This window comes from Vidua macroura, chromosome 3 (assembly GCF_024509145.1).
Source record: "Vidua macroura isolate BioBank_ID:100142 chromosome 3, ASM2450914v1, whole genome shotgun sequence".
NCBI classification, from domain to species: domain Eukaryota; kingdom Metazoa; phylum Chordata; class Aves; order Passeriformes; family Viduidae; genus Vidua; species Vidua macroura.
Genome location: NC_071573.1, coordinates 74,020,307 through 74,047,169, shown reverse-complemented (window position 1 = coordinate 74,047,169; position 26,863 = coordinate 74,020,307). Strand labels below are relative to the sequence as shown.

At 35.0% G+C, this 26,863-nt stretch overlaps 1 protein-coding gene across 2 annotated transcripts in view; it reads right to left on the bottom strand.

The window, feature by feature from the left end:
- ASCC3 (activating signal cointegrator 1 complex subunit 3) overlaps nucleotides 1-26,863 on the bottom strand; it is a 252,134-nt gene that overhangs the window by 21,344 nt on the left and 203,927 nt on the right. For both annotated transcript variants that reach the window (XM_053972459.1, XM_053972460.1), the window contains 3 exons: nucleotides 18,934-19,045; nucleotides 18,528-18,662; nucleotides 423-647 (listed from right to left, as the gene is read on the bottom strand). In XM_053972459.1, the coding sequence (XP_053828434.1) occupies nucleotides 423-647; nucleotides 18,528-18,662; nucleotides 18,934-19,045 (472 nt within the window). The remainder of the gene's footprint in view (nucleotides 1-422; nucleotides 648-18,527; nucleotides 18,663-18,933; nucleotides 19,046-26,863) is intronic.

Sequence of the window (26,863 nt, the reverse complement as noted above, 5' to 3'; positions counted from 1 at the left end):
TTGTGCTTGGGAGTGACTATTGTGCTAGAAAAGTAGAAGTACCCAGGGGAGACAGGTTCTTGGGTATCAGCATAACAATCTGCAGGGACCACATCCATGCCAGAATGATTCTCGTACAACATTCCACAATACAGAGACAAAAAGCTGTTGCAAAGAAAGCAGAGGTCATTATATGGCACTAGCTGGCTCCAGTCAGAGCATGACTATCTTTTGCTCTAAGTTTGTTTACCTCCAGTTCTGTAAAGTGGGAACCATTATGGGCATCCAGTTCCTCCCTAAACAAGGCGTTATAATATCGTGTGGTACCAGCTCTCCACAAGATTGCAAGAAATCTTCAGATTCTTCTATATTCAAAACATGACAACACTCTAACAATAAACAGTAAGCCAACAAGAGTTATATACTGAAATGCATCACGATACCTGGCATATTCTGATTGCTTGATCCAGCACTGTCTTTGTATCAGTTGCATAATCTGGACAAGGCAGCATGGCATGACTGAAGTGGGCTTGCAGCAAGAGGTGTGTTTTTGTGTGTGAACTGTCAAATGAATGGGGATTCACTTCAATTGGAAGGTGTTTGGCAAGTTCACTGTTCATCTGATCTTCATTGTGTCTCACAGGCAGATCTGTGTACTCGTCAGCATTCTTTAAAAAAAAAAAATCATTGTAATTAACTTCAGAATAACTATTACTGCTTACTGAGGCATTCAAACTATATGCATTTAATTTACTACAGTTAGATTTCAACACAAAAATAGCAGCATTTAAATATTTAGAAAGTGTACTTATTTATCAAAATCACACATAGGAAAACAATAACTAATATAATATTTTCAAATATTGACACACTTACAGATTTTAAACATTTTTCCTTCCACATAGCTGATACTAACATTAGAGAAAAGGAAAATAAATGCAATTAAATAAATATATTCGTTGAATGGATTCAGTAGTAGAAGATGACCCACAGGTATCCTACTTCATTGGGCCACAAAAACATTTTAAGATTAGCCACAAAGAAGTCAAAACCTCATATTTTCAATTTTCAAGTTTTGAGTTTTTCTCATGGTATTCAAAACCCAGGAGCTTTGGAAGAACTCTTATAGGCTACTTTTCAAATATTTTTTCAATATTTTGAGCGGTCAGTGTCTAAGCAACTGATGATGAGTGATCAAAACAAAGTGCAACATTTTAAGCAGATGGTGAAAACATTCTCTGTGTTCCAGAGTGGCACTAATGCTATTCATGCCAAATTGAAAGCTGTGTAAAAACTTTCTCACTGTTGCAAAAAGGAGCTGCCCACCAACATGAAATCTAAATGTAGGAACATAGTGGCTGAGAGGAGCAAGTACAGCTGTTTTGATATCCTAGGCAGAGATGACAATTCTCCTCTCGGGAAATCCACTGTCTTTGAAAAAAAGTTCAACAGAAACATCTTAAGAATGATAATTTAGGCTAAAGAATCAGTTTTGTGACTTAATTGGCAATTTTTCCCTCCACAAAATCCTCTTGTGCATGTCCGTGTGTACATATCATTTGGAGTGAGAACTATCTTTCTGAATTATAAAACTTGCAAGTAAGGTAAGAGTTTTATAATATGTGATGTCTTTTCCATCTGTAATTTAAGAGAGAGTATTTCTTTTGTCACAAAATAAAAAGTCATCTGGGGAGCCTGAAGGGCAATGTCTTTGAAACTACAGGCTTAGCAGAGACCATTAATTTAAAGTGTTTAGGGTTTTATATTCCTCTTAAACTATAGATTCAATATTTTGCACTTTAGTCTTCAATTTCATCAGACTTCCTGCAAATCCATATTAATGAAATATTCACAACAGTAACCAGTGAAGAGTGAGGTAAAGAAAAATGGCAATTTTAGAACACCTAATTGAACTACTTAATTGACTTATAAAGAACCATATCCCCTCATTAATATCCTAAGACATGGAACCTTTTCTGAAAATTCCTAAAAGCAGTTAGATAGCTGGTTTTTACTCCTTGACAACTTACAGCACAAAATTTTCTATTTTTTTTTAATGGTGCAAGGAAACTATGTCTAAACTGTGATATCAATGTAAAAGGAATGGTAACCATTAAACAATTTAAGGTTTGGAAAGAAAATCAGAATGTCATTCACTTATTTCATATCTCAACTGCAGATTAGAAGTGAAGACTGAATAAAGACAACTGCTGCTTAATCCTGGATGTCTCTGCTAGATCTCTTGTGAAAACTGTGGTCATTTATTCTCTGAACCTAAGGTCACAATCTTTTTAAGCCCTATAGAAGGCTGCATGTTTGCTTCACTCTTTTTATTTAACTGGCTTCTCCTTCAAAGATATTTTAAAGAATATTTACCAAGGAGATTTTTTACTTAGTTTTGCTTTGCAGTTGAAGTAGCAGAAAGAAGGAGGATCAGCCAAGTCAGTCCAGACCAATTGGTACCTCTGAAAATGCATTTTCCCTAATTCTTCCCCAGCACATGTTTTATTTACATCCAAAACACTCCTCTTATTTTAAACAACTTGCCTACTTAATTTCCTGTTTGTGATCATTGACTGTAAGTAAGTGAGGTTCATTTTCTTATCTGCATCATGTAGGTAATTAAAGGAAATTGAGAATGGGTAGTGAAGCTTTTATACAACTGAGAATGAAGCTGAATGGAGGGCACTGAGGTCAGCAGAGTCCATTATATTTTTATGTGAGAGGCCGGTATGTCTGCCCTGTCCTTGTTTGCTTAGTGTAGACTGGACAGACTACTAACTGCAAATCTGTTTCTCTGATTTGCCCAGCTGTCCTTGAATAAAGACATCTTCCATTGCAAAATGTTAAATGACAGTGATTGACAACTTTGTGATGAACTCTGCTTGTAACCCCCTGCTACTGTTTTCAGGTTGCATAAGAAAAGACAGAATAAAGAAACATCCTTTGTAATCACCTCAAATGGGCCCTGCTGTTCACTCAATATTTTTTCATTTTAGTTTTCCTTTTCATTGCAAATCTCAATCTGTTCTGTAAAGGCTGTAGCTTCAACAATTCCACACAATATATAATATATATCGTTTTAGTATCTGAACGCTGTTCTTATTTCCATGGGTGACAAACAGATCAAACTACATATCAATCATTAATCTTCATTCTAAAGTCTAGAAACTTAATACAAGCTTCACAGTTAAACCACAAAGCACTTCTGTGCATTTTTCACTTTCCCTTTTTCCCTCTTAAATCAGAGCTGTTGCAGCCCATGCACAAATAACAGGTTTACAAGCACCTACACAGTTAAGCATAACTTGGTGTATACCAGGAGATAACCAGGAATTTTAGCTACAGGTTCTGCAACTATGCATTTGGTAGTCAGGTCACATCTCTCTCTCCTACATTTCTGTGATGGACTTTCCCAATAATGTCTCCTTTTGGGCATTAGAGACTGCTGCATCATTTCAAGGGTGTAGGAGTCATCTCAGACTTACATTTCAACCTGCATGCAATACACGGTGCTCGTATAGGAGACAGTAACTTGCACTGCTGGTGAGAAATGTCACACACAGACCTGCATAATCTCAACAGTTACATTTTACAAGGCCAAAGGGCTATTCTGGTAATTGAATTCTGTTTCCTGCATAACAGCAGCCACAGAATCATCTTAAAGTCCTGTCTACATCATGCTCCAAATATGCAGCTTACCATCACCCTTTATTTGAACTGTTAGAATAGCCCTAAAAGGAAACAACTCATACTATTTTAAAAGATATCTTTTGCAGTTTTGTGCTACTATCAGGCATTTGAGGAGCCAGACCAAGCTAAAATTTAAATAAGGTATCCAGTATGGTGAGTACTGTGCTCTGCAGAGTCCACAGGGTTAAAATGCCCCCAGACTTTCTTTCTACCGACAAAAAAATGGAAGTTCAGCTGAAATTACTGATTTATAATGAGAGCTGAGCTATAAATTTATACACCATTTAGATCTTCTAAAATATTTTAAATCTCGAGTAAGTACATCTTACCACTTTGTCTACAGGAGAAGATACTTGTGGACCACAGGCAAAATGGAATCAAGGTGAGTTACTAAAGCAAACTTGAATATTTTAAGTGAAGTTCAGTCATGGGAACAGTAAAACTTATAAAGTTAATGAGTTCTAGACTTTAAAGAGCAGTTGATTAATTTGTAACAATGAGGGTCTAAACCAAACCAAAAATAGTTTCTCACATTCCAGAGTTGAACCAGCAGTCTTTTCTTTAGCAATGTTATTGAAACTACTTTAGAATTGACTATCTGTATTGTCCCTTTCCTTTATATAGATACGGTGAACCCAATCAGTATATTGGGTTCACACCATATTTTCAACTTTAATAAACTTGAAAAATATTTTGCTCTCTTTCAAGTTTCTGATGTCAAAAGAAACAAGACAAAAGAATTCTTAGAACATTTTTCTATAAAAATAAACAATTTTTAAACTGAAGTATAAAAAAATACTGCAGCAGACTAGTACTAAAATTAAATACTAACACAAAAAAAGAGAACAGATGAGGATAATTTTTAGCTAGTTCAGTAATTCCATTCTCTTTACCTGAAACTTGATTTAAATTACATAAACTTCTCTAATAGTCTAAGTACATGCTGAAGGACTGCAAAAACCATACTTTTGTGAATAGAATGAATAAGCCACAATAAATAAATGTCGGTGGTTTTTTTACAGCTGTTCTGCAATTAACAGGAATAATGCATTACGAATTTTAGTTCTCTGCTACCAGAAGGACAATGGTAAGCCAATACCCAACTTATTTTCCCAGGTGAAAACAGCATATTTTGATATTTGGAAAACTGGACAGATGAATATCAGCTCAATGGTAATATTATTATATAATTGGCTTTTGTCTTTTGATCCATTGTACAAAGTGATACAGAGTACTCAAGTACAGCATCCAAACCTGCCACATTGTGCCACACTGTATATGAAGCAGCTGGACTACAAAATTTGGAGCAACCTGTACTTGTCCTCATTTATGTGATATCTACTTACCCCTAATATAGGATAGGGAAAAGAAGCATGGTCAAAATTGAGAAATAACAAGCACTGATATTTTGTGAATAGCTAGGTAACATCTGACTTAGATTCAAAAATTCTAAATTTTTCTTTGAGGATACTTGAGCTTCTGTACTTAAAACCATTTGGAATTATTTCCACTTTTATATATATACATATATATCTCCACTCTTGTGCTGACAAATCTCATTTGATCCTGTTACCTATATCATAAAGAAAATTTAAAAAATTGGCTAACTAAAGCTCTCAAGCTAATCTCCCCTTGCCCATGATTTTCCCAAGAGAAAAAGACCATATTATGTGACAAAGGAATGGCACAAGTGTATACTGTGAACATTATTTAAATTAACCAACATATCTATAGTATCTTTTATTGTCACATTTTTGAGTGTGAGTTTGTTTTATAAGGAAAGACATTACATTACACAGAGGTATCCTGACAGGCAGCTAGAAGATAATGAAGCTTACATTTATATTCAGAAAACAAACAAAGGTGAAGAAACATGTGCTTTAAAAAAGAGGGGAAAAAACCAAAACCAAACCTAACTTAAAAGTGGTTTTTCAGCTCATACAAAAAAGTAATGTAGATTCAGAAACAGAATTGGAGAAGTACTTGCTAGAATTACTGCTCTGAAAAGTTTATCTTTGTAAGAGATTCTATTATAAACTCCTATTTTAAGGATTTTATTGGTAGCCTCGAAATGTATGCGTTTTGGTCTCCGTTTTATGGGACATAATTTAAACTTCCAAATGCTTGGGTGTTTTTTTTTTTTTTTACTCTTAGATATAAAAGGTCTATGACAATATTCCAGTTAAAAGACACTTACAACCATATGTTACTAGTTATAAGTTTTAAGAACAAACATGATATGCATTTTCAAAATTCATATTATAGACTAAAAGGGGAAAAAAATTCATTTCTACCAGTTCACTCTGTTTTATGCATGTAAAAATAAACTTTTAAGACAAACTTTTCAGAAGAAATGCTCCACCTTTTTAGGGCAGGCTGGCAGGCTCTGCTAAACCACAGAGCAGGCTGAGGTTTTGTAGAGATCTTAAAAATCGGCTAATATGGTTCAAAAGAAGACAACAAGACTTTTCAGGCAAGATTAAAATATATTTGCAACATGATACCGTCACTCATCACAGTCACCATGCTTACAAGTAAACTCCTTGTCTTCCTACACTGTTCAACATCTCCCCATCAACTGCACGTGTACGTGGCAGTGCCATCAAACTGCATCCAGCATTTTCGAGCCAACCCTGCAGTGCAGTTCCTTCCCCTCGGGGCCTTCCCATGCTTCCCTTTCCAGGGCTGGTGGCTCTCAGGGAGGAAAGGCAGAATGCAGAGCCCTGTACCAGCCCTGAGGCACAGGGCACAGAGCTGCCCCTGGCTGTGGCAAAGGAGGTCCCCTCTCGGGCACTGGGGGCCCTCACTGGGGACTCTCTCTGCCCTGACCCTCCACTCCAGCTTTGGTTCTAGAAAAATGCTCCAGTCACTTTTTTAACACCCCATCAGACCACTCTTCACCCTCTGGAAAAGGAGGGAAACAGATACATATGACGGAGAGCGTTGTCCAAAGAAAAAGATCTGCTCAGTATCTTCTAAAACAAATAGAAACTCAATTTTTTATTTTATCTAATTAGTGTTTAATGCACTTTTAGAGATAATAGATATATATTAAAAAACATTAACCCAATTAACTGGGTAAGAGCAAAACAGTGAGGCTGGGCTACTCTGGGCTCTGTCTCTAGATTTAAGATTCAACAGAGCAAACACTGGAAATTTCCAGTTGGACATGAGAAGTTGAAGAGAGAAAGTTGTAAAACCCATCGACATGCAATTATGCAAATCTGTTATTTTTAAACATTAATTTGTAACTATCTTTCATGATTTAAAATGGGCCCATTTCCACCAGGAGAGCCACAAACATATTTTATAAGAATATACAAATTAAAAGTTCTTACAATTCTTAGTTCTCATGTTACTGATTAGAGAAATTAATTATTAATAAATATATTATTGTTAATATGCAATATATTAATTATATTCTCATACTTTTAACTTTAAATAGACAAGTGCTTGATTTTTTGCTTTTAAATAGCTGCGTATGATAAACACCACAAATTTTACAATGACAGACATCATAAAAAGCACAACCTAGGGCAATGAAACAGTTGAGTGATCACTTAAAAACACCCTAAAGGGTTTAGATTTCACAAGTTCACCTCTTACTTAAAACATCCAAACTACAAACTACTGATGACATTCCTGATGACCAGGGGTCAGGAGTCTGAAAGACCTTTGCCACTGCTCACAGAGCAATAGGAGGTCAGCAATATTAGCTACCAGTAGCAGAGAGTGACCTGGCAGATCTGGGAACTTCTAAACTGCAAAGTTAAATTACAGACCTCTGCTTCAGCATGGAGTTGATAAAAGGATATGCAAGCACGTTAGCATACAGGAAGGGGAGGATTATTATAAAGTAACAATGATCTGACATGGGAGAGAAGTTCTTAGGACTTCTATACTAACTTGAAAGTTGATTTTCCACTTTTTATTTTCTAGTTTCCTAAGCATATTAGAGAAGCTGAGTTTCAGTGTAGGGAAAGATACAGTAATAGATAATACAATCACTGTAATTTTCTTACTAAATGTTAAAAAATATAGAACCATTCTATTTCAGGAAATTTTCCTATTTAAGTTACATACTTTACTAAAACATTACAACAAGGAATGAATTCATGATTTTAAGTCCTACCTCTCACATTCCTTATTTCATAAAGGTTATGATCACAGTCATAATTCAGTCCTACTTTTTCTGGCCAGTCCTAATAAAACCAGTTCTAAAAATACATTTTCCCTGAATGTATAGGTACTTTCATAGTATTAAGCCTGTGCAACTTTCATAGATGTGGCTTTAGTTTGCTCTTAGGTTTTTAAGTTAAATTATTGCTTATAAGTATTTCTGTAATGCTTGCACAGTTTATGAAAAAATAAATGCAGAAGAAGACTAAATTAGGACAAAAATAAGAGCAAACATCTGGTACTGAATACACATTATTCACCTAGAATAAGATACTTTGACCATAGCATATAAATATAAATGGAATAGTACAAATTCCATTTATAAAGTGAATTTTCATAATGTGAGAGAATTACTACATTTTATTGCTGTAAATGGTATATTAGAGGTTTGCCTCTCCAAAATGCCTGATTTTTCTGATTATTTCTCATGAGAATGCTTCAAACCTGCACATTTTGAATGTGTTATCATGTTCCATTTTTTTCATCTTAAAACCTAGATGGGGCAGTGACCCACAGCTTACTTTCCCTTTAATCTAAAGTCGTATTATAGAAAAGATTTAAAATTGACTTGTTTTGGCTGTACTGAAACTAATTGTATTGCACTACTACAGAACAGCTTTTCAGTGCATGAACGCAGTAATCTGCTAACAGGAAACTGGGAAAATATCTCTGAGTATACATTCAAAAGTCCCATTGTCATGAGAACTCTACTTCAGATCCATTTGGACGTCTGTCCGCATTTTGAAATTGAGCTTGGCTGAATCAGCTGGCCCAACTGCTGACTGAGACGATGATAGCAATAAAAACTGGAATAGCAAATCCTGGCACACAGCTTTCCCTGGGAAAGCGATCAGTCATTTTCCATCTTTGGCTTTGATCCTCCATTGGGATCTTTCAGTGCAGAGCCCAGACCCAGGGAAGAAGTTAACAGATCTCTGCATTAAGTTAATGCCACTCCGCATGGAGACAGGAGTGAGCACTACTAATTCTTTATGTGAAATGGGGCCCCTCCGTACTGTATATGTAAATGGCAAGCTGTAAAAGCTCTGTGTGCTGAAAACCAGATTTCAAATCTGCTGACCTGTGGCAGGTCCCCTAGTGGGGAGCCACAAATGCACACTGCTGCATTTTTGTGCTGGATTAAATTCTGGATCTAGACTACTATGTGACCAGAGACAAAAGGGAATAAAAAGTTCACAGGCGTGAATACCTGTCATCATGTGGTGAAATGAGTAGCAGCCTGTGCTCAAGAGAGGCTCAAGCCCAGAATAACAGAAGAACAATACAAACTGGCAGAAATATATGGGAAACTTGGAAGGTGCCTACATGCACAATGTCTTTTCAGCAGGCCAATGCTACTGCTCTCACTCTGAGCACTTTTAAATGAAAATAGTTTAATATAATAATAAAAACCCACAACTCTAAGAGGAAATGACAGCTGTTGCAAGTAAATTTCAATAAGGGTAGTTCCCTGCTGATAAAAACTGGCACATCTCCATTCATTTCAGTGGAACTATGTGAATTAACATTGCCTGAAAATCTAACCCAATGTTTTGAACAACTCAAGAGCTACAAGGAAATACATAGATGGAAGACACTGGTAATTGCAAGGGTGAGAAAGAAGAGTAATTACTGAGGAAACAAAAAAGTCAGTAAAGGAAAAATATGTGAAGTCTATTATACAAATAGACAACTTGTGAGTGTTTTGGGATGCTTGATTTGAGTTCTATCAACATTTGTGTTACAAATGACAACAGGTCTGATACCAAGAATAACAAGGGAAAAATGCCCTTGTATCATAGTGGACCTTAAGAGGACATGCCATTACCAAAATAGAATGTACCAGGCATTACTAAGGCAAATCGAACCCTTTTTCAGTGGCAAGTAGTAATTTTTTTTTTGGTGATTGTCGCTGCACACAAATTTGTGAAAACACTGTAAACTCAGTGTTCCTACACAGACATGTACCATATCTTGCCTACATGTAAATAAAGACATTAATCTAAAATACACTGTAAGATCTGTATTAAAAAAAATGGAATGATAACTGATGATTAAGAGAGTTGAAGATATTTTGCCTCTGGCATAAAGTTTTAAGAACTTCTTTTAAAAGACAAAGGAAACAGAGATTTTCAGGACCAGATGTCTAGGAAGATCCCATTTGGATTTGAGCTACTTAAGTTTGCAATCATGTATTTATACATCTAACAGAGCTTCTGTTTCCCCTAGAATCTGAAAATTAACTAGCTTTGTAGCATCTTCCTTGATCTGCCACCCGTGCCCTGAGGATTAGAGACTCCACCTGAGCTTGTTTTACAAGCAGAACAGAAAAAATTAATCTCTGCTGGCAGCGATCCCACTGGGATACTGATGAATAATGATATCCCTCTCTTGCTGCCCTCTCAGTCCACTAGAAAAGCCACTCTAACCCAGCAACGTGGAAACTGCTGAAACCATTCCAGCTGTGGATTAGCAGGCAGTCAAGCATCCATCTGTTCTGTGTGAATCAAGAGAAAGTAAACATGCATTCTTATAGCTAAAGAAGTACTAAAAATTAGCATCTTATATGACTGCATATAGTAAATATTAAGAAAATCATATACAAAAGAAAAAATAATCTATTATCAACATCTCATATTGTTTATAATTGCTTGTTGCCTTAAGCAAATGATAAACCAGTTGAAATTAATCACCTTAGCCTACAAAATACTGTGCATTCAATGATTTAGTATGTTTAAGATAAAATTTCCTAATACTGTATGCATCAGTTGTACCTAAAAATCTTTTGTTAAGAGACATGCCTGGACCCATTTCATAAGCAAGCATGGTGACATCCTGCCAGGAGAAACATTTAAGAGGCCTGTTGTGAGAGGAATTTTAGCTATTTTTTCACCCTGTAAGGTGAGAGGAATAGACTTGAGATACTTTCTCTTTCTGAAAACAAGTAGAGTAATCTCTGCTGGCTTGCTGCTCTTTTCCACTGGAAGACAGGAAGGAAAGGAGGTGGAAGTGGAAACTGGAATGTGGGCAACCCAATGGAATTGGTGATGTCTGATTTGACTCTTCCATGGAAAGAGGACAATGGCCTACTATAAATTAAGGAAAGCTGAATTTGAGCATTACCACAGAAAAAAGTACCTATAAAAGTACATACTTGGACAGTTTCCCCATACATCAATTCTAATACTTTGCCTGATGCCTGTCTTACACTTATTACATTGCAGAGGTGAAGAAAATGTGCAACTGTTTTTTCTCTAGAAGCAACCTTCCCACTGTACAAGAAATTTCCAAATATATATACAATTTTTTTCAAATGCTTTCAATTTTTCTCAAATTCTAAGGCGTTTTGGTAGCCAAAAATCCCTGTGCAATATCTTCTAACATTAAAGGTAACCTACCTAAGTAGCTGTGAAAGAAAACATCTTGTAAATATTAGGCAATAGGAGAAGACTATTTCTTAAAATTTCTAAAGAGGAGAGGTTGATTTCTTAAAAGTTCATCTCTGATAATACATAACATCAACATTTAAAGTAAAATTCAATTTCTGAAGCTAGGCAGGCCCCCACCAGGAACAAAAATAAAAAGAAAATGAGACAAAGAAAGAATCTAAATGCAAATAGGAAAATACAAGTGTCAGATACTTCATTAATGACTGATCAGTAATCCTCTTATGTTCTTTTTTTTTCTTTAACTACTATGCTAAAGGAACAATATATGCCGGATATCAATCTTGTATGATGTAATCATTTCAGCCAAACCAATCCTTATCCTGAAGTTTCTCTTAAAATCAGAGAACAAGCTACAGTGTCATCCTCTTTCTTAAGTTTTACAAGCAATATCTTCTATGCTGACAGAGAAAAGTATTTTTGTGCCTTTAAACAACAGTCTGTATGGCCCAGCTGGTGCCACTAAGTGAACTGTATTCTATGAAAACAAATTCATCAATATGATTGTGAACTCTTACAACTTGTAGCACAATTGTATACATCTATCAAAGGCAGAGGCATTATCTAGAAGCCAATTTTGACAAAAGAACTGCAGAGTGCAGAAGGCCTGAATTTGCTTATCCTGCTTCAATTACAAATTGGGAGGAATAAAGCAGGTAGAACTTGAACTGACTTGCTAAATATAAACTGAGCTGGTAAGACTTCCTGCTGGAGTATTTGGGACATGAGAACACACAGCCATTGATCAAAGCAGCCTTACAGATTATAAAACATTCAGCTTTACCATAATAAAGATGCCGTTGAGAACTTCGGTGTCTGTTGCAACAAACACAAACATTATTTCAACAAATATATTGCATATTTGAAAATATACAGCCAGATGACATGACTGCTGAAAAAAGCCATTCCATTTCCTGTATGAAGACTTTGCATGCATACAGCTATGCAGAATTTGAAACCTTGCATGACAGTGGCTACGATTCTAACTGTCAAGCAATAAGTAAAGCCTGCTTGTGCTAAAAGAGACAAACAAATAAGTGGTCCATGGCTGAACTGCATGCAGCTTTGAGCAGTCAGCTAAGCCAAGCTTGCTATCTGAACTTGCTTCTGCCATAGGCAAACACTGATTTGCCAGATGGCAGCCAATGTTCATCTTCACCAGACCAGGAGAGTACTTCTGTCTACCTGGCTCTCAGAATACTTTCCATTTGCATACATGAGTGTTTTGCTGCTGTAACTGCATCCTGTTAAAGGAATTTATTTCCTCATTTTTCTGACAGAAACAGTTACTAAAGCAGATGTTTGAAATGGGGATATAGCCTGAGGCTACTACTTTCTACTATCACAGCTATATACACTTTCAAAAGTTTTTCCCTTGGCTGCTGCACTGTAATCACAGCAAATAAAACAAAAAAACCTGAAAAAAACCCCATATAATATCCAAGATAACAGTTCTTCTTTTATGGCATTTGTCATGGCAAATATTTTTCAGAAATGTTTAGCTGCAACTTTAAAATAAGTTTTAATTTAGCTTTTGTGAGTATTGCTTCAGTTAGGTGTGGGTTTTTTTTGTTTTGTTTTGTTTTTTTTTCAACAGGCATACAATAACAGAAATTAAATAAGAAGATGGAATGGGGGAAAAAAGGAGACCTGTAAATTGGAGGTTAGAAATTCATGTATACTGGAGATGGAAAGGATTTGTATTTTCTGGTTTTGACTGTAATTCTTTCTTATTGATGCCATAAAAATGGAAGACTTATGCCATGCTGAGTTAGCTGTCACTGGTGGGCATTGTTACCTTGATTTACTAATGGACTGTGCTTTCCAGGAAAGGCAGACAGCATATTATGCCTTCAAACTAAAGCTTAAACAATCATTTGGAAAAAGAAGACCGGGAAACATTTGTGTCATGATGTTAGAAAAAAATTACTAAATTCAAGTACTAAAGCAACATTAAAAAGTGCTCCATCTACTGGGACTAGAGAAAAATCAAGACTAATTATGTGTATGAGTATCCATATAAGTACTTTTTCTGCTAAGTACAAGATATTTTTGAATACACTGGATATAGATGATGAAATTTGGATGTTATTAAACTGCACTGTAGAATTTCATATTATTTTCATGAATCCCAACATCATTTTCAAATTTAAACTATTAAACACACTGTGATACCATCTAGATGATTCAAGTGGGAACTGAAGCACAAATGTTTTAACATGTTAAAATCCAGAGGATATGGACTATACAAAAATTAAGTCAATTACCCAGGAAATGTCTGTGTTTAGGGTGAACTTTATGTATTGAACAATCCTTGGTACAGATTTATTGTAAAGAAAAGATTTAGTTGTAAGAGGTAACAGTTTTCTTCTGTTAAAAATATACAAAAATATTTCTTCTATTACTAAAGTATGAATAATGGCTGAGGTCACAGCACTGATGCTCATATTGTTGAATGTACCATAGATGTGAAATCAGACATGGAAGTTTTTTACAGGCTAGCATGTAATAAATTGCTTTCCATCTGACATAAATTTTACATTATAAAATCAATTATTGACACTGAAATGCCATATTCAAAAAGAATAACTTAATGATTATAGTTTTTCTGTGCTTTTATGCCTAGAAGAAAATCATAGTAGCACCTTTACTTTCTTCTAAATTAAAAGCAAATGTAATTTTACACTAACTGTAAACACTGACTGACTTAGGAAGAGTGATCTGATTTTTTTCTGAAATGACTAAAGAACAGAGACCTAGTTTTATATAATATCTTAAAAATTCCTAAAAGCAACGTTTCTGCTATGGCTTGCAGGGAAAATACTAAACAAAACAATCACATTAGCTTCTTTTTTTGACAGTATTTTTGTAAGGCATTAATTCCTCCTTCCCTAGTGTTTCACTGGAGACCTGTTGAAAAGATGGTTTATCACTGAGTCAAAAACCTTTGTGGCCCCTTCACGGGAGACCAAATCAGCAACAGAATCCCCATACAGAAATAAAATTATTTTAGACTGAGAGTGTAAATACTCACAAAGAATTGCATATTTCCCTGGTTGGAACAGAAATTGCCAACAACGATGAAGAGGAAATAAAGCTACAGGTTAATTGAGTTATCTAGGTTCTCACAGCACAAATACCTACCAGGTAATGAAAGACAGATAAGGCATTAATAACTCTACTCATTTGCTATCTATGTATCTTGAATGGAGAGTGCCTGTTTAATGAACTTCCTCCTTATACCTTCCAAGTCTGTGACTCCAACAATAACAGATTTTCTGCTGAGTTCCAAATTACTTAGTCTAATACAAGCCAGTGTCACTATATCTATTTTCAGAAAGATATATGCTCCCTTTTCTTAGAAAAAAACCCTCTCTCTTATTAACAGTTTACATGAAAGACAGCAGTAGGCACATAAAAACCAGCCAGTTCTCTTTTGTAGGCAGAATTAAAAAAAAAAAAAAAAAGAAATCAGGGACAACATGGAGATAAAACAAGGGATGAAAGATGGGAATGATGTTCTCCCTTTCACTGTCTGGTATGACAAATTTTTTGCTCTGTAAATATTAACCGGATAACAAGACAAGTTAAAAATCACCAAAAATCATGAAACTAGTGGATCTAGGTGTCACAGCCCTGATGAATCAGAAAGACAGACTTTCTTTCCTCAAGGTACAACAAACTGCTATTTGATTTTAAAAACATTCGTGCAGAAAAAGACAAGAATTACCCTAAAGTATCTATAATTATTTTTTACCTAGACCTCTTCTTTAATCTCTGCACCTAGCTATCAAAATTAAAGGAAACAGTCTTTAGGCACCTCAGGGAAATCCAGCCTGTCAGTAATAATTCATGAACACTTTCTCATCAATAATACTTAATGCAAGAAGCACCATAACTCAACAGTGATTAAGCTCATTTGGATTACTACTGTCTGAGCATGGTTAGGAAAGGTTTAAAGAAAGCTCTATGGAAAAACATCAAACATTTTCTCTCAGAAAAAAGGTATCAGTCCACTAGCACAAGCCAGTGACAAAAATAACTGAATGTGAAGTTCCACCTGCTAACTGCAAACCCAAGACAGCTCAAACATCTCAGGTACAGATTTACCGAGAGGGGATTTTTGCCCACCTATCTGAATCACTTATTACTGTCTATTTCCTGCATGACTGTTGGGTTGTTCCCATGTGCTATGCTCCTGTTCACGTTATGAAAACTCAACCCCTACACCAGAACAGGAAAAAAAATTCATTTGATCTTGTAAAATTCTGGCAGGTGATCAAAATGAAAAGGTAAAATAAAAACAGAGAAAAGAAGAGATACTGGAGAAGACTATGAATCGTCTTCCACCAAGTGAAAACAAATCCTGCTGTTACGTGATTTTTTTGAGAGATCCAGCAACACTAGAAACTGGATGACTCACAACTACTTTTTCACGTGAGTGACAAAGATTCTTTGATCATTCACTGGTGATCAACCCTGAATTTTGAACACTTCCATTCAGCATGCAAAAATATCAATCAGAAACTCAAAATCCCTTCATAAAATCCTCAGATTTAACCCCCTTAATACAATCCTAAATTTCTGAATTCTTGAACAAAATTTTGCTTTTTTCCATTGTTTGTTTTAAACAAACTTTGGCTAATCTCCAAGTTAATTATATATTTGGTATATATATCCCATTTGAAAAATCAAAATCAGGATTTACTTTCTTCAAATTGTTCATGTCTGCCTTCCTTATATACATCGGAAACTTGTAATTATCTAAAGGTTTGCAAGCTTAGTTAAAACTCCAACAAAGAACAAGTGTTACATCTATGAAATCCTGCAACTGCATGAGAAATGCTTGGATGGTTATTCTTAAAAAACACAAAATTTGAAACTTTAAAACAATCCAAAATTTGAAACTTTAAAACAGTGATCAGCAGAATAATCACAATTGTAATTTTTTTTGTAATGGTAACAGGCCTTTTTGTACTATAGCTACAGCTTTCAGTTTCAGCATCATTAAGAGATTCCTCAAATTACTTTTTAAACATCCTTTTCCCTCAGGATTTTCACTTATACCTAATTAGACTACTTACCCCATGCCATGTAATTCCCTATTGCCAAAACCGCTAAATGCTTCAATAAGAAGGAGGAGGGCAACAGTGGAGTGAGGCAGATGTAATGTCATTGGTTAACAATAGAGGTGTGAAGCAACTGCTGTAATTATAAAACTCATTAATGCGCAGTGTTTAGGGGGGAAAAAATCCTTGGCAGTAACTGTTGAAATAGCATTTCTTTTCAACACTACAGCAGATTGAAAAAAACCTTCCATTTTGCACCTTCAACAAGACAGAATAGTAGTTCCACTAGTAATTATGAGAATCAACATCCACATAAAAAGTAAGCAGGAACTGTCAGCTCTAATGGCATCCAGCACTTGTAAATCCTTTTCATCTTTAAAATTCATACATGTGGAGCATTTTGACCCCTAAGCAATTTTATTTTTAGTCTCATTCCTCTTGAGATTGTAAATGGGTAATTTACAAAACTTTATTATCAGGAAATGAAAAATTAAAAAAAATTAAAGCAAGATTAAAGAACTCAAGATTTTACAATCTCTACCCAACATTAGGGTCCTAAGTTTCATCTGCAATAGAAATATTTGCCAGTTACTTTTGCAATTCATGAATGCATACAGTTCAAATAGGGAAATTCAAACAGGCAGCACTATGTTCTTCTTCCATCATTCCTCTTCCATATCCTGCTCATCAGCTAAGGCAGTTCTGAAATGCCATCTCTGCTAATATTCTCAAACTTTCCTTACTCAAATTTGTCAGAAAAAAAAATCCTGATATGTCTAGGCGCAGAAAATTTTCACTAGAGAGGAGATTTTAAAGAGACAGCAGCTGGACTAAAGCTCTCTCTCTTCTTGAATACTCAACATTGTATTAGTTAACTTCTGTTCACATGTGGGTATTTCTTCTTAAAATTTCAGTTATTTTACATACAGCATATCTAGGTATTGCAGATGATTACCATTTTGAATTCACCTGAATCCACTGAATTTCACTGAGTGTAATTGCAATGTTTTCTGCCAGCAGAACAACAGATACCTGGGTATCACAGGGTCAGTGATAGCAATTCCCTTATTTAGGCTGTCTAACAGTTTCCATTACAAAAGATTATTTTGGCCTGTATTTCTGACCTGTAACACTCTGAATGTTTGCAGCAGGTGCTTTAAATTTATCAGGAAGAAAAGTCTCTGTACTAGAAAAGTGGTTTTCCTAGTATCATAAAATGCTGATCAGGTTTTGTTGAGTTGCTAACTGTTGAATAGCACTATTTTAACTTTTTGTATTTCTCCTCAGAGAAATTTTGGCAGCATGTCAAAACAATAATTAATACAAAAGTAAAATATATAAATACTGTAAGAGAGGACTTCAAATTTTTAAGATAACACTTAGAAATCAGAATATTATTGAATTTGGACTACTTGCATAATGTATTTAATATAACAGAGACTATAATCATATAGGGGTAGAAATAAGTTTTCCTGGATAATACTCAGGCACTTCTTGTTTTGAAATATATTTGTACAAGTAGAATTACACCATTTTGAAAAAGGAAAATCTGTAGTTATAACTACATAAGTTGAAAAGGAAAAGAGAGTAAACCTTGATTCTTTTATGTTGAGAATGTAATACTAACACAGTACGTCATACACAGTGTCTTTGGCCCTGCATTGCACTTCTCTGTTAAACAGCCTCTAGACTAACCGTGGGAGATGCTGTTACTGCAGATTATGACCTCAAGGACTGGGAGGTGGCTGGGAAAAGGGAAAGCAGGCATTTTAGGAAAGAGGTGTTTCCTATATGTTTCCCCTACTCCTTAAAGCTGCTGTATCTGCCAGGACAAAGTGATGGTCCTGCTACAGATTTAGTGTAAGCAGTCATTCCTATGGCATTTTAGTAACATGCTCAACTTAGAAAAGACAAATATCAGATTTGTACAGATCCTGCACATTATAAAGGGACGTAAGAAGAGAAAGAAATATATAAAGTAATTTTGATGTACTGATAAGACGAAACACTTGAAACACCAAAAATGATTCAGGTATGTTTCTCAAAACAATAAAAAACTAAATTAGAGATTGGGGAGAAAGGCTTTTTATTTTGCGTGTTTTTTCACATACTTGTTTTTAAGAGTAAAAAAAAAGTATTTTAAAGAAATATCAGCACTTACTGTCAGAATTAAGAGCAATTCTTCAATATTGCTTTCAGGTTTCAACTGATCCTTGAACATCCCAATAGTTGGATGCTTCAAATAGTAATAGGAGGCAATACGGCCGTAGGTCAGCGGCTCAATGCTGCGATTATCCTGTTTGAAGAAGAATCAAACACACAGAGCTCCCAAGTAGTTCAGTATAATGTGTTCCTACACAACTGTGAAACATGTTCAGACTACTTTTAAGAGAGAACACAAAAAACAATTTAGCATTATAATTTAGCCACAAGTTTTCAACCTAAGTCTAACAAAAACCTCCGCACACAAACTCTACCATCTCCCATCAAGGAGTATGTATCTTGCTGTTCACAGCTTCTAGGAGTTTGTATCTTACTGAATCTTGTGAGGCACAGATTAGTCTTACCTCCCCAACTTCAATACAGTAGGAGCCTTCCAAATCAAACAGGGATTTCTCAACAAGGCTTGAGAGGTACTTATTCATAGTGTCATGGCTCACATCATCCAAGTTATAGTAACTAGATAAAACGAGAGCAGATGCATTACAAGAATATTGTTTACAGTCTGAACATTTTTAACAACAGCGTCTTCAAGGAAAACTTACAAGGTTTCTACAATATACACATGAAACAGCAAATAACCAAAAATCCTGAGCATTGCTCCATGAAACATTCCTCTACGGGAGACCAATGTAACTAGTTTGGCTTCTCATTGAACAACTAAATACATAAACAATTAAACACAGTCTTTTATAAAGATTAAAAAGAAATCCATGATTCTTAAATGGTTTGTGGGAGTAACCAACATAAGGCAATCATGTACATATGAAAGATATGAATTTGTCCATCTATTAATAGAAAGATTGATACAAACAGAACTGGACTGACTCTATTTTGTTAGTGGGAAAATTTTCCTGCTTTCAAAGGTACACTTTCCTGATGAGTGTGGAAGTGAACAAGCAACCCTAACATAAGCAACAGTACTTTAACTTCAAGACAAAGGAAGAACACCCACCCAGGAGATCAACTGTCCTTACATTCTGCAAGTCTGAAAGTAAAACGAGGCATATAGTGACATCTCCTGAAAAAATAAACTTATACCAATCCAAACGTTGGTGTTTGTTGTTATATTTCTCTGACATTTTATTCTCAAAGTTAGAATTCCTAAAAACTGGCATAGGGTATTTGTTAATGTGGTTCCTTCACATGCTCACTGTCAGACAAAATGTTTAGGTAAACTATATCATCACAATGGCTTGGTTCTCTGTATGAAGGAAAAATGCTTATAAAGTGGGCCAAAATATATTTTCTTTTTATGTTAGCATATAAAAAAGATACAGTGACTGAAGTTTGCACTCCTTAACTGTAGAGCTTGAGGTGTATTATAAGATTTTACTCGTATAAACCACATGATTTCACTGAGAACTTTTACTCCAGATAAAAATGCAGTAAGGACTTGTGTCCCTAGATTCAGCAAAGGCACCAGATCAGAAAGTAACAAGTAAGTTCAATTAGTAATAAACAAAAACTGAGCATGCTTAGAAAGTTTTAAAATTTTGAATTTAACCAGAGTAATTAAACCATGCAATTTCAAAGTATAATTAAAACAAACATAAAATCCAATGATTTACTGAATTGTTAAAAAGCAGAATAAAAAAGGTAGTCATTGCTCATTTAATTCTGTCAAATACTGCGGCAGAAATAGATTACTGAGATTGTTTAATGATGAAAGATGCTCCTTTGTTCTACCTGCCTTGCTTCACTAAAATTTATTACTGTTATGATGTACTCAGCATTCCCACTTGAAATAAACCCACTGTAATCAAGCGTGGGTTCTTTCAATGCTATTTTGTGCAGGTGAACAACAGGCTGCAAAAGAGCATTGCTGAGATTCATTTCAGCCAATTTTACAAAGTTACTGCTGCACCTGAGTTCGTTTTTTTGAACTCCTTTCACTGTCACTGGAAAGAAATGTGCACCTGCAGAATGCTATTCATCTGAAGTATTGTAAATCTCTACTTCAGGATGAGGTGAGACGTAATCATTGATTAAAAAAAGAAAATTTTAGGCAACCAGTTCAGTTGTGGATGTTATTTTTGGGTAGATGAATCCCGTTCTCTGAGTTAAATTCTGCATCATTTACTGTAATGCTGCTGTTTGCAAATTTCAAAAGATGGAATTAAATTTTATAAGCTACAAACGTCCTTACATAACTGCTTAATTTACATAATCTGATTTGCATCATTATTTTCTTAAACAAAGTTTTTACCATACATCTCTTTAAATAGTAGTAGCATAACCAAAAAAAAAGCCTGAATGCTAAATAGCAGCATTGTAATGTCCAGGTATTTTCCTCTTGCTATTAATTCTACAAATTATGGGATTAGTTCTCTGAAGCTTTGAGTGTTCACTTATAACTAGGTAAAGGTGGAGTAAACCAGTACTATCATAAGAAAAAGTTTTAAAAAATGTGTTCTGATACCAGCCAGCTACATGAGACAACAACAAAGCATAGAGACATGGCAGCGGAGTATTCAACTCTGTGACATTTTATATGGGTTCATGCCGGTATGATCTCAGTTAAACACAATCCTTTATAAAGATTAAGAAGAAATTTAAACTTACAACACACCTATTGTCCAAAACCAAACCAAACTACCCAGAAATATTTGTATTGACTTCAATGTTTTATGTAGTAGAAGTCATATATAGTCATATATTATCAGCCTCATGTGAAGAAAACTCATTTGTTAAAAAATAGTGGTTTTGATGCAACCTAAATTTCATGAGTGTCCTTTTAAATTAAGTGATATAGCGATAATACAAAATGGTCAAAATTTCTATCCACCCATTTTATTTGCCTGACATCACCAATCACATTTATTTTCTGGTTATTAGTAGGAAATACTTTGTCATATTTTGTTTACCTTCTGAAAATAATTGAGCAAATTAGCTAAATAAGTTGTTTAAGGAGGTGAAAAAAAATTTCTATTTTATACTCCTAAACCACTAATGATTCTTTATTAGTTCTCTCTAAATTGAATAGAATACTTCTGAAATGCTTATAATTAAGGCACTTTGTTGTCATGGTATTCAGACTTCCACCATATAATTTCAGCACCTTTATTTGCAGTAGCATAACATTCATGATGAATACTGATAAAATGAAAAAAAGGAACATGGGCAATACACTGAAATTATTTTTTGAGAATGTAATTTAAGACACCAATTCAAACATATTTGTGTTCTTGTTCTCTGACTAATTTGCAATATTTCACTGCAGTTAACTGAACTTATCATCATAAAGGAATTTATAATATCTTTTAAAAATTTTTTGTGAATTTTAAATTTGCTGCTTTGTAATTTGTTGTTAAAGGAGTGAATACGTAGCTGCCTAGTGGAAATAAAACAATGTAAAGAAAAATCTTAAATGGTTTGTAATCTTGAGTGAAGTGGCACCAGTATGTTTTAACTACTGTCTGTAATGAGGCAGATATAATTTTGAGCACACCCACAGGAGCTTCTTGGTCATTCAACACATTTTCCCCTAATAAAAATCAAAGCCATTCATCTTGAAAGACTGTTAAAATCATTAGTAAAAACAGAGGTATCATGACATTAGATTTCAATGCTCAGGAATAAATGCAAGTTGAATTTTGTATGTTGGCATGTTCCAATTATAAAAACTGCATGATACGTGAGTTCCTCTATGAAGCAATATTGCCTAACTATTTAATTACAGATAAAGAATAAAAACAATGCAGTTTCATGCTCACTGCATTGAATCATCTAGTCATTAGTTCCCCTTTGCTATAAACAGACAGCCTACCTTTTTATCAGCACACCATTTCATTTATTTCACAGTGAAGCCCAGTTTCACAATAATTGACTTGTCAGAAGCTCTAATTTATGAGGCTGGGCTCTGTAAGCCTTCTCCTATATTGGACTCAACCTGCACACAAGCAGGGTTGAATATTTACAATGCTGTTAACAGGTGCTGAGTTGTTTAATGATTCTAATAGCCAGAAGCGTACTGAGAAAGCCAGCGGGATCACAATTACAGGCTGTTTGAACACAACAATTACTCGTCCCCTGAGAGGTGTGAAAGTCAAAGGCAGTTTTATCCTAACAGCATCTAGCACATGGGCTAGACAGGCTAACTTCCATTAGTAGTCCATAGGGAAAAAGCAGTAACAAACCCCTAGGTATCATAAAAATTTACAAAGTATGTAAAATTTAAACAATCAGAAGCTGAAGGAACTTTTTATTGTCTATTAAATAACATATTTTAAATCCCAAAACCTTGTAGAGCTTAGCAAGAACAACAAACTGTGAAACATGAACTTATTCTCTAATCTAAGGAAGTGTGGAATTTCATCAGCTGAGAGAGACAGAGAGACGCGCAGGAACATAAAATGTAGATGAAGTTACACAAAACATTTAGGATTTAATGTGAATGGTGGCTATCATTTCCTGTTTAGCTTATGTAAACCTGACCTGAGATCTCTCTGGGAAATTTTTCATCAGCCTTGAAATGGTCCTGCTATAACTGTCAATGCTGTGGAGTCATTTGTTACAGCACCATGTTTTTTATGTTCAGATTATACGGTGGTAATAGTGACACACATAATGAAAGTCGGTGACAAGAGTCAGCCAAAAAATATTAAAGAAGAAACTTGCTAGTCAGTAGGTCTTTTGAAACAAATGCACAAAACAGCAAATCCACAGCATACACTTGATAGCAAGAAAGTGTGCTTTCTGAGATTTTACAGTTCTGAAAGCAGAATTTTGTTATTAACAAGTATGGGGAAGCATAGATAGTAATTTTTTCTAGGTCCCTTTACTGCAGTCATCATTTATATTTACTTTCATCAGCTTCAGCAGCTGCCATCTTCAAATAGCACCATGGAAATGTACAGACTATATGGCACAACTGATGAATCTTCAGAGCCAGAGAGAGATATGACCTTAAGTACCAACTCACTTCTGTTGTTAAGGCATTACTGACTGACTCTGGAGTCTGTGACTGGCTTGCAAAAAGGCATTACAGAGTGCACAAATGCTGCAGACAGTAATGCCACCCTGTACTTTACCTTTATCATGTTTTCCTGTATCTATATATTTATGTATGCCAGGTAGGAGAAACAGACACATTGCTATCTTTAATCAGCTTTTAGTATACTGTACATTGTGATCATTTAAGAGGAACAACACCAAGTTCAATTTCTCTGACATCAGCAAAGTATTTAGCCCCACATCAGTGCTTCTAATTATAACATTTGCAAGACAGTTTATCTCCCAAGATGCATTTATGAGAGATGAGAAGTCATAGCCAAACATAAATTTGCTCACATATTGATAAAATTTTTCTTCTTCCTATCATATATTCCAACAGATAATTTTTACAGGTAAATCATATCCAAGAGTAGGAAGAAAATGATGTGAATTTTCTTTTTGGACGGAGAGATGTGGAGTCTTCAGCTTTGTATTCTCACCTAAGATTACAGCAGACTGGGAAGCAGGAGGCAGCTCAAATACTCAGCAGCCTGGGGCTTTCCCTGTCTGACAGACTCAGCAAATCTTTATTTGTCTGAATATTTGGTAAAACTATACTGTAAAACTGAACTACATTCCTGTACTTTTCACATCACTGTGACCCTAATAATTCCAAAGAACAAACTTTTGTTAATAATAAATTCATAATATTATCTATAGCTGTCATTTATTAAATATATATACATGCATATGTATCAGTACATACATATAGATGTCATTGTAAAAGTAAGAGTCCTTTGGCAAAGTCCTTTGTAAAATATCTGTTTACCAGTTGAAAATATGGTTATTAGTAATTACTGAAGTACAATATATTTGCATATTCTAGCTTCTGTTGGTTTAGCTACTGTCAAAATTTTCCATTTTATCTCTTATCTTAGCTAATTTAACTTCAGTAATCTCCCTTCTGACACACTTCCAAATTAACCCTAAAATTCTGAATAACTGTGATTATGTCACCAAAATACATAAGTATTTCATTTTGACGTCTATCATGATATTACCTGTCACCGTAATAGCAGAAAATATATTGGACCAGTATAATTTGTATTCATATGTTTTATTCACATGCTCAGCTAATTATAATGGAAAAGTAAAATTTAAAGTAAAACATAAATGCATGATAAGGGCATCATCAGTCTGAGACTATAATTTCTGCTGTATTATTCATTCACTCAAAAAAACTTTGCAAAACTGATATCAAGGGAAAAAAATCCCTTAATAATAATTCTCAGAATGAAATAATAAAATATCTTTTTTCAGGTTTTCACAAGTAATTTACATAGAAACTGGTTTTGTAAGTGTGCACGTGTACACAGACGCACTCTCACATATAAATACATAAATAGCCACGCACATTATAATAGTGATATGATGTGTGCTCTTAATTTATCTAAAAATTAACTCTCCAAATGAAAGCTGATTCTGCTTAACTTTACATATGTTGCAAATTTCTATTTCTCTTTTACTGCACATGTATCTGGAAAACATCATAACCTGATTTACAGAAAATGTTTCTCATAGACATTTCTCTTTTATTGAAAGTCGCAATTATAATCTTTTATAAGGGTAAAAGCAAGAAATACCCAAGGCATTTTGGCCAAGGAATGGAGATAGATGAGCTTGTCAAAGTAGCCCCTTGCAAAGACCAGGGCCCTTTGCTGATCTGTGTGATATGATCTTGCCTAAGTAAAGAACATAGTGACTACAGCTCTATGTGGAAAGGAGTACATGTTGTACTACTTGGCTGAAGTAGTACAGAAACTGTGAAAAGCTCTGCACTTAGGATTAATTGTTTTGAGGGAAGGGAAGAACAGGGAAGAAACTCTGGATATGGAGACTGAAACACTTTGACAAACATTTTATTTGGACCACCCCTGTCATTCACATGTCATCTCCTGAACAGGATGAGTGTGACTAGTTGTGATGCATCTGAACAAAACTAGCACTCAGCTACCCTCCTTCCTGGAAGCAACAACTCCATTACACCTCTTATCTAGACAGTTAAAACCCATTCCATAGAGTTTGAAAGGCAGGGGTTTATCAAACAAGAAAATTAAAATGGTTTGATGAAAAGGAGTATTTTAACATGGAATGATTTTCCACATCATTAAAACAACTATCTTTAGAAGTTTAACAAATTATCTCAAGTTTGCCAGGAAAACTATCATGATGACTTCATGTTTAGAAGAAAGCTGGATCTTAGAGGAAAAAGATACTTGGATCTCTATCTCACAACAAAGGTAGATTCCCATTACTTCAGTAGTACAAATTGCAGGCATTCAGTAAGGCATTTGATGGTACTGGATTGGAAAAGGATGATCCTACGTTTGTTTATGCAGCTTTAATATACAAGTAGCTAAAACTGGCAATAAATGAGAATATAAATCTTCTGCATATTATCTAAGCCCATAATTTTGGGGATTTACAGCATCACATGCAATGACTTTTATGCCAATGAATCCCAAGGCATTTTACTAATCATGCATATGGGAATTACTTATTCACCACTAAAGTACAATCACCTGCTGTCTGGAAAATAGTTCTTGTTTCACAGTGGAGAGAAAGTCAACAAAATTGCTTTGGGGCAGGACATGATAAAGAACACTTCTGTCAAGTGATAAGGAATGGGTATTGCATAACCATCTAGACCAAAAACCAGCAATTGTGCTCCTATTCTTTTGAAAAAAAAACCACCAAACCCTAAAATCTTTAGATTATTAAGAGCCACAAAATTTTGTTTGATAATATCAAACATTTCATATGCTCTTTTATGGCACAGTAAACTCCATTATCATAATGCAACTTATTCAGAGTTATCTCAACAATCACTGAATTCTGTTTGTAAAACTCTTCAGTTTTCCTTGGATGTATCTCATTCACACTGACCACGCTGGAACTGCTTGCTTGGCTTTCAGGAGGTCTGAAAATACCACAGATAGTAAGTCCAGGAAAACTACTAAATAGTAACTTTGGATGAAACTTAATACTGCTATCATGTCAAAGAATGAAATGCATGCACATCCGTTACATTTGTGCTTGGCATCTAGAAATGATTTGACAAACTGTTTGACAGAGTAAATAATATCCTTAATTTTTCTCCCTGCATGACTAAACACAGAAGGAATGCTCAGTACCTGTGGGGATGAAGAGCTCTACTTGTCAGCTGTTCCAACCTGTGTGCTGAAGTTCCAATGCAAGACTCCAATTTCATTAGAAACTTCATTATTCATTCCTATCCTGCCATTATGGGCATGGCTAGTCAAGATCTGCTCATCTTGGTTC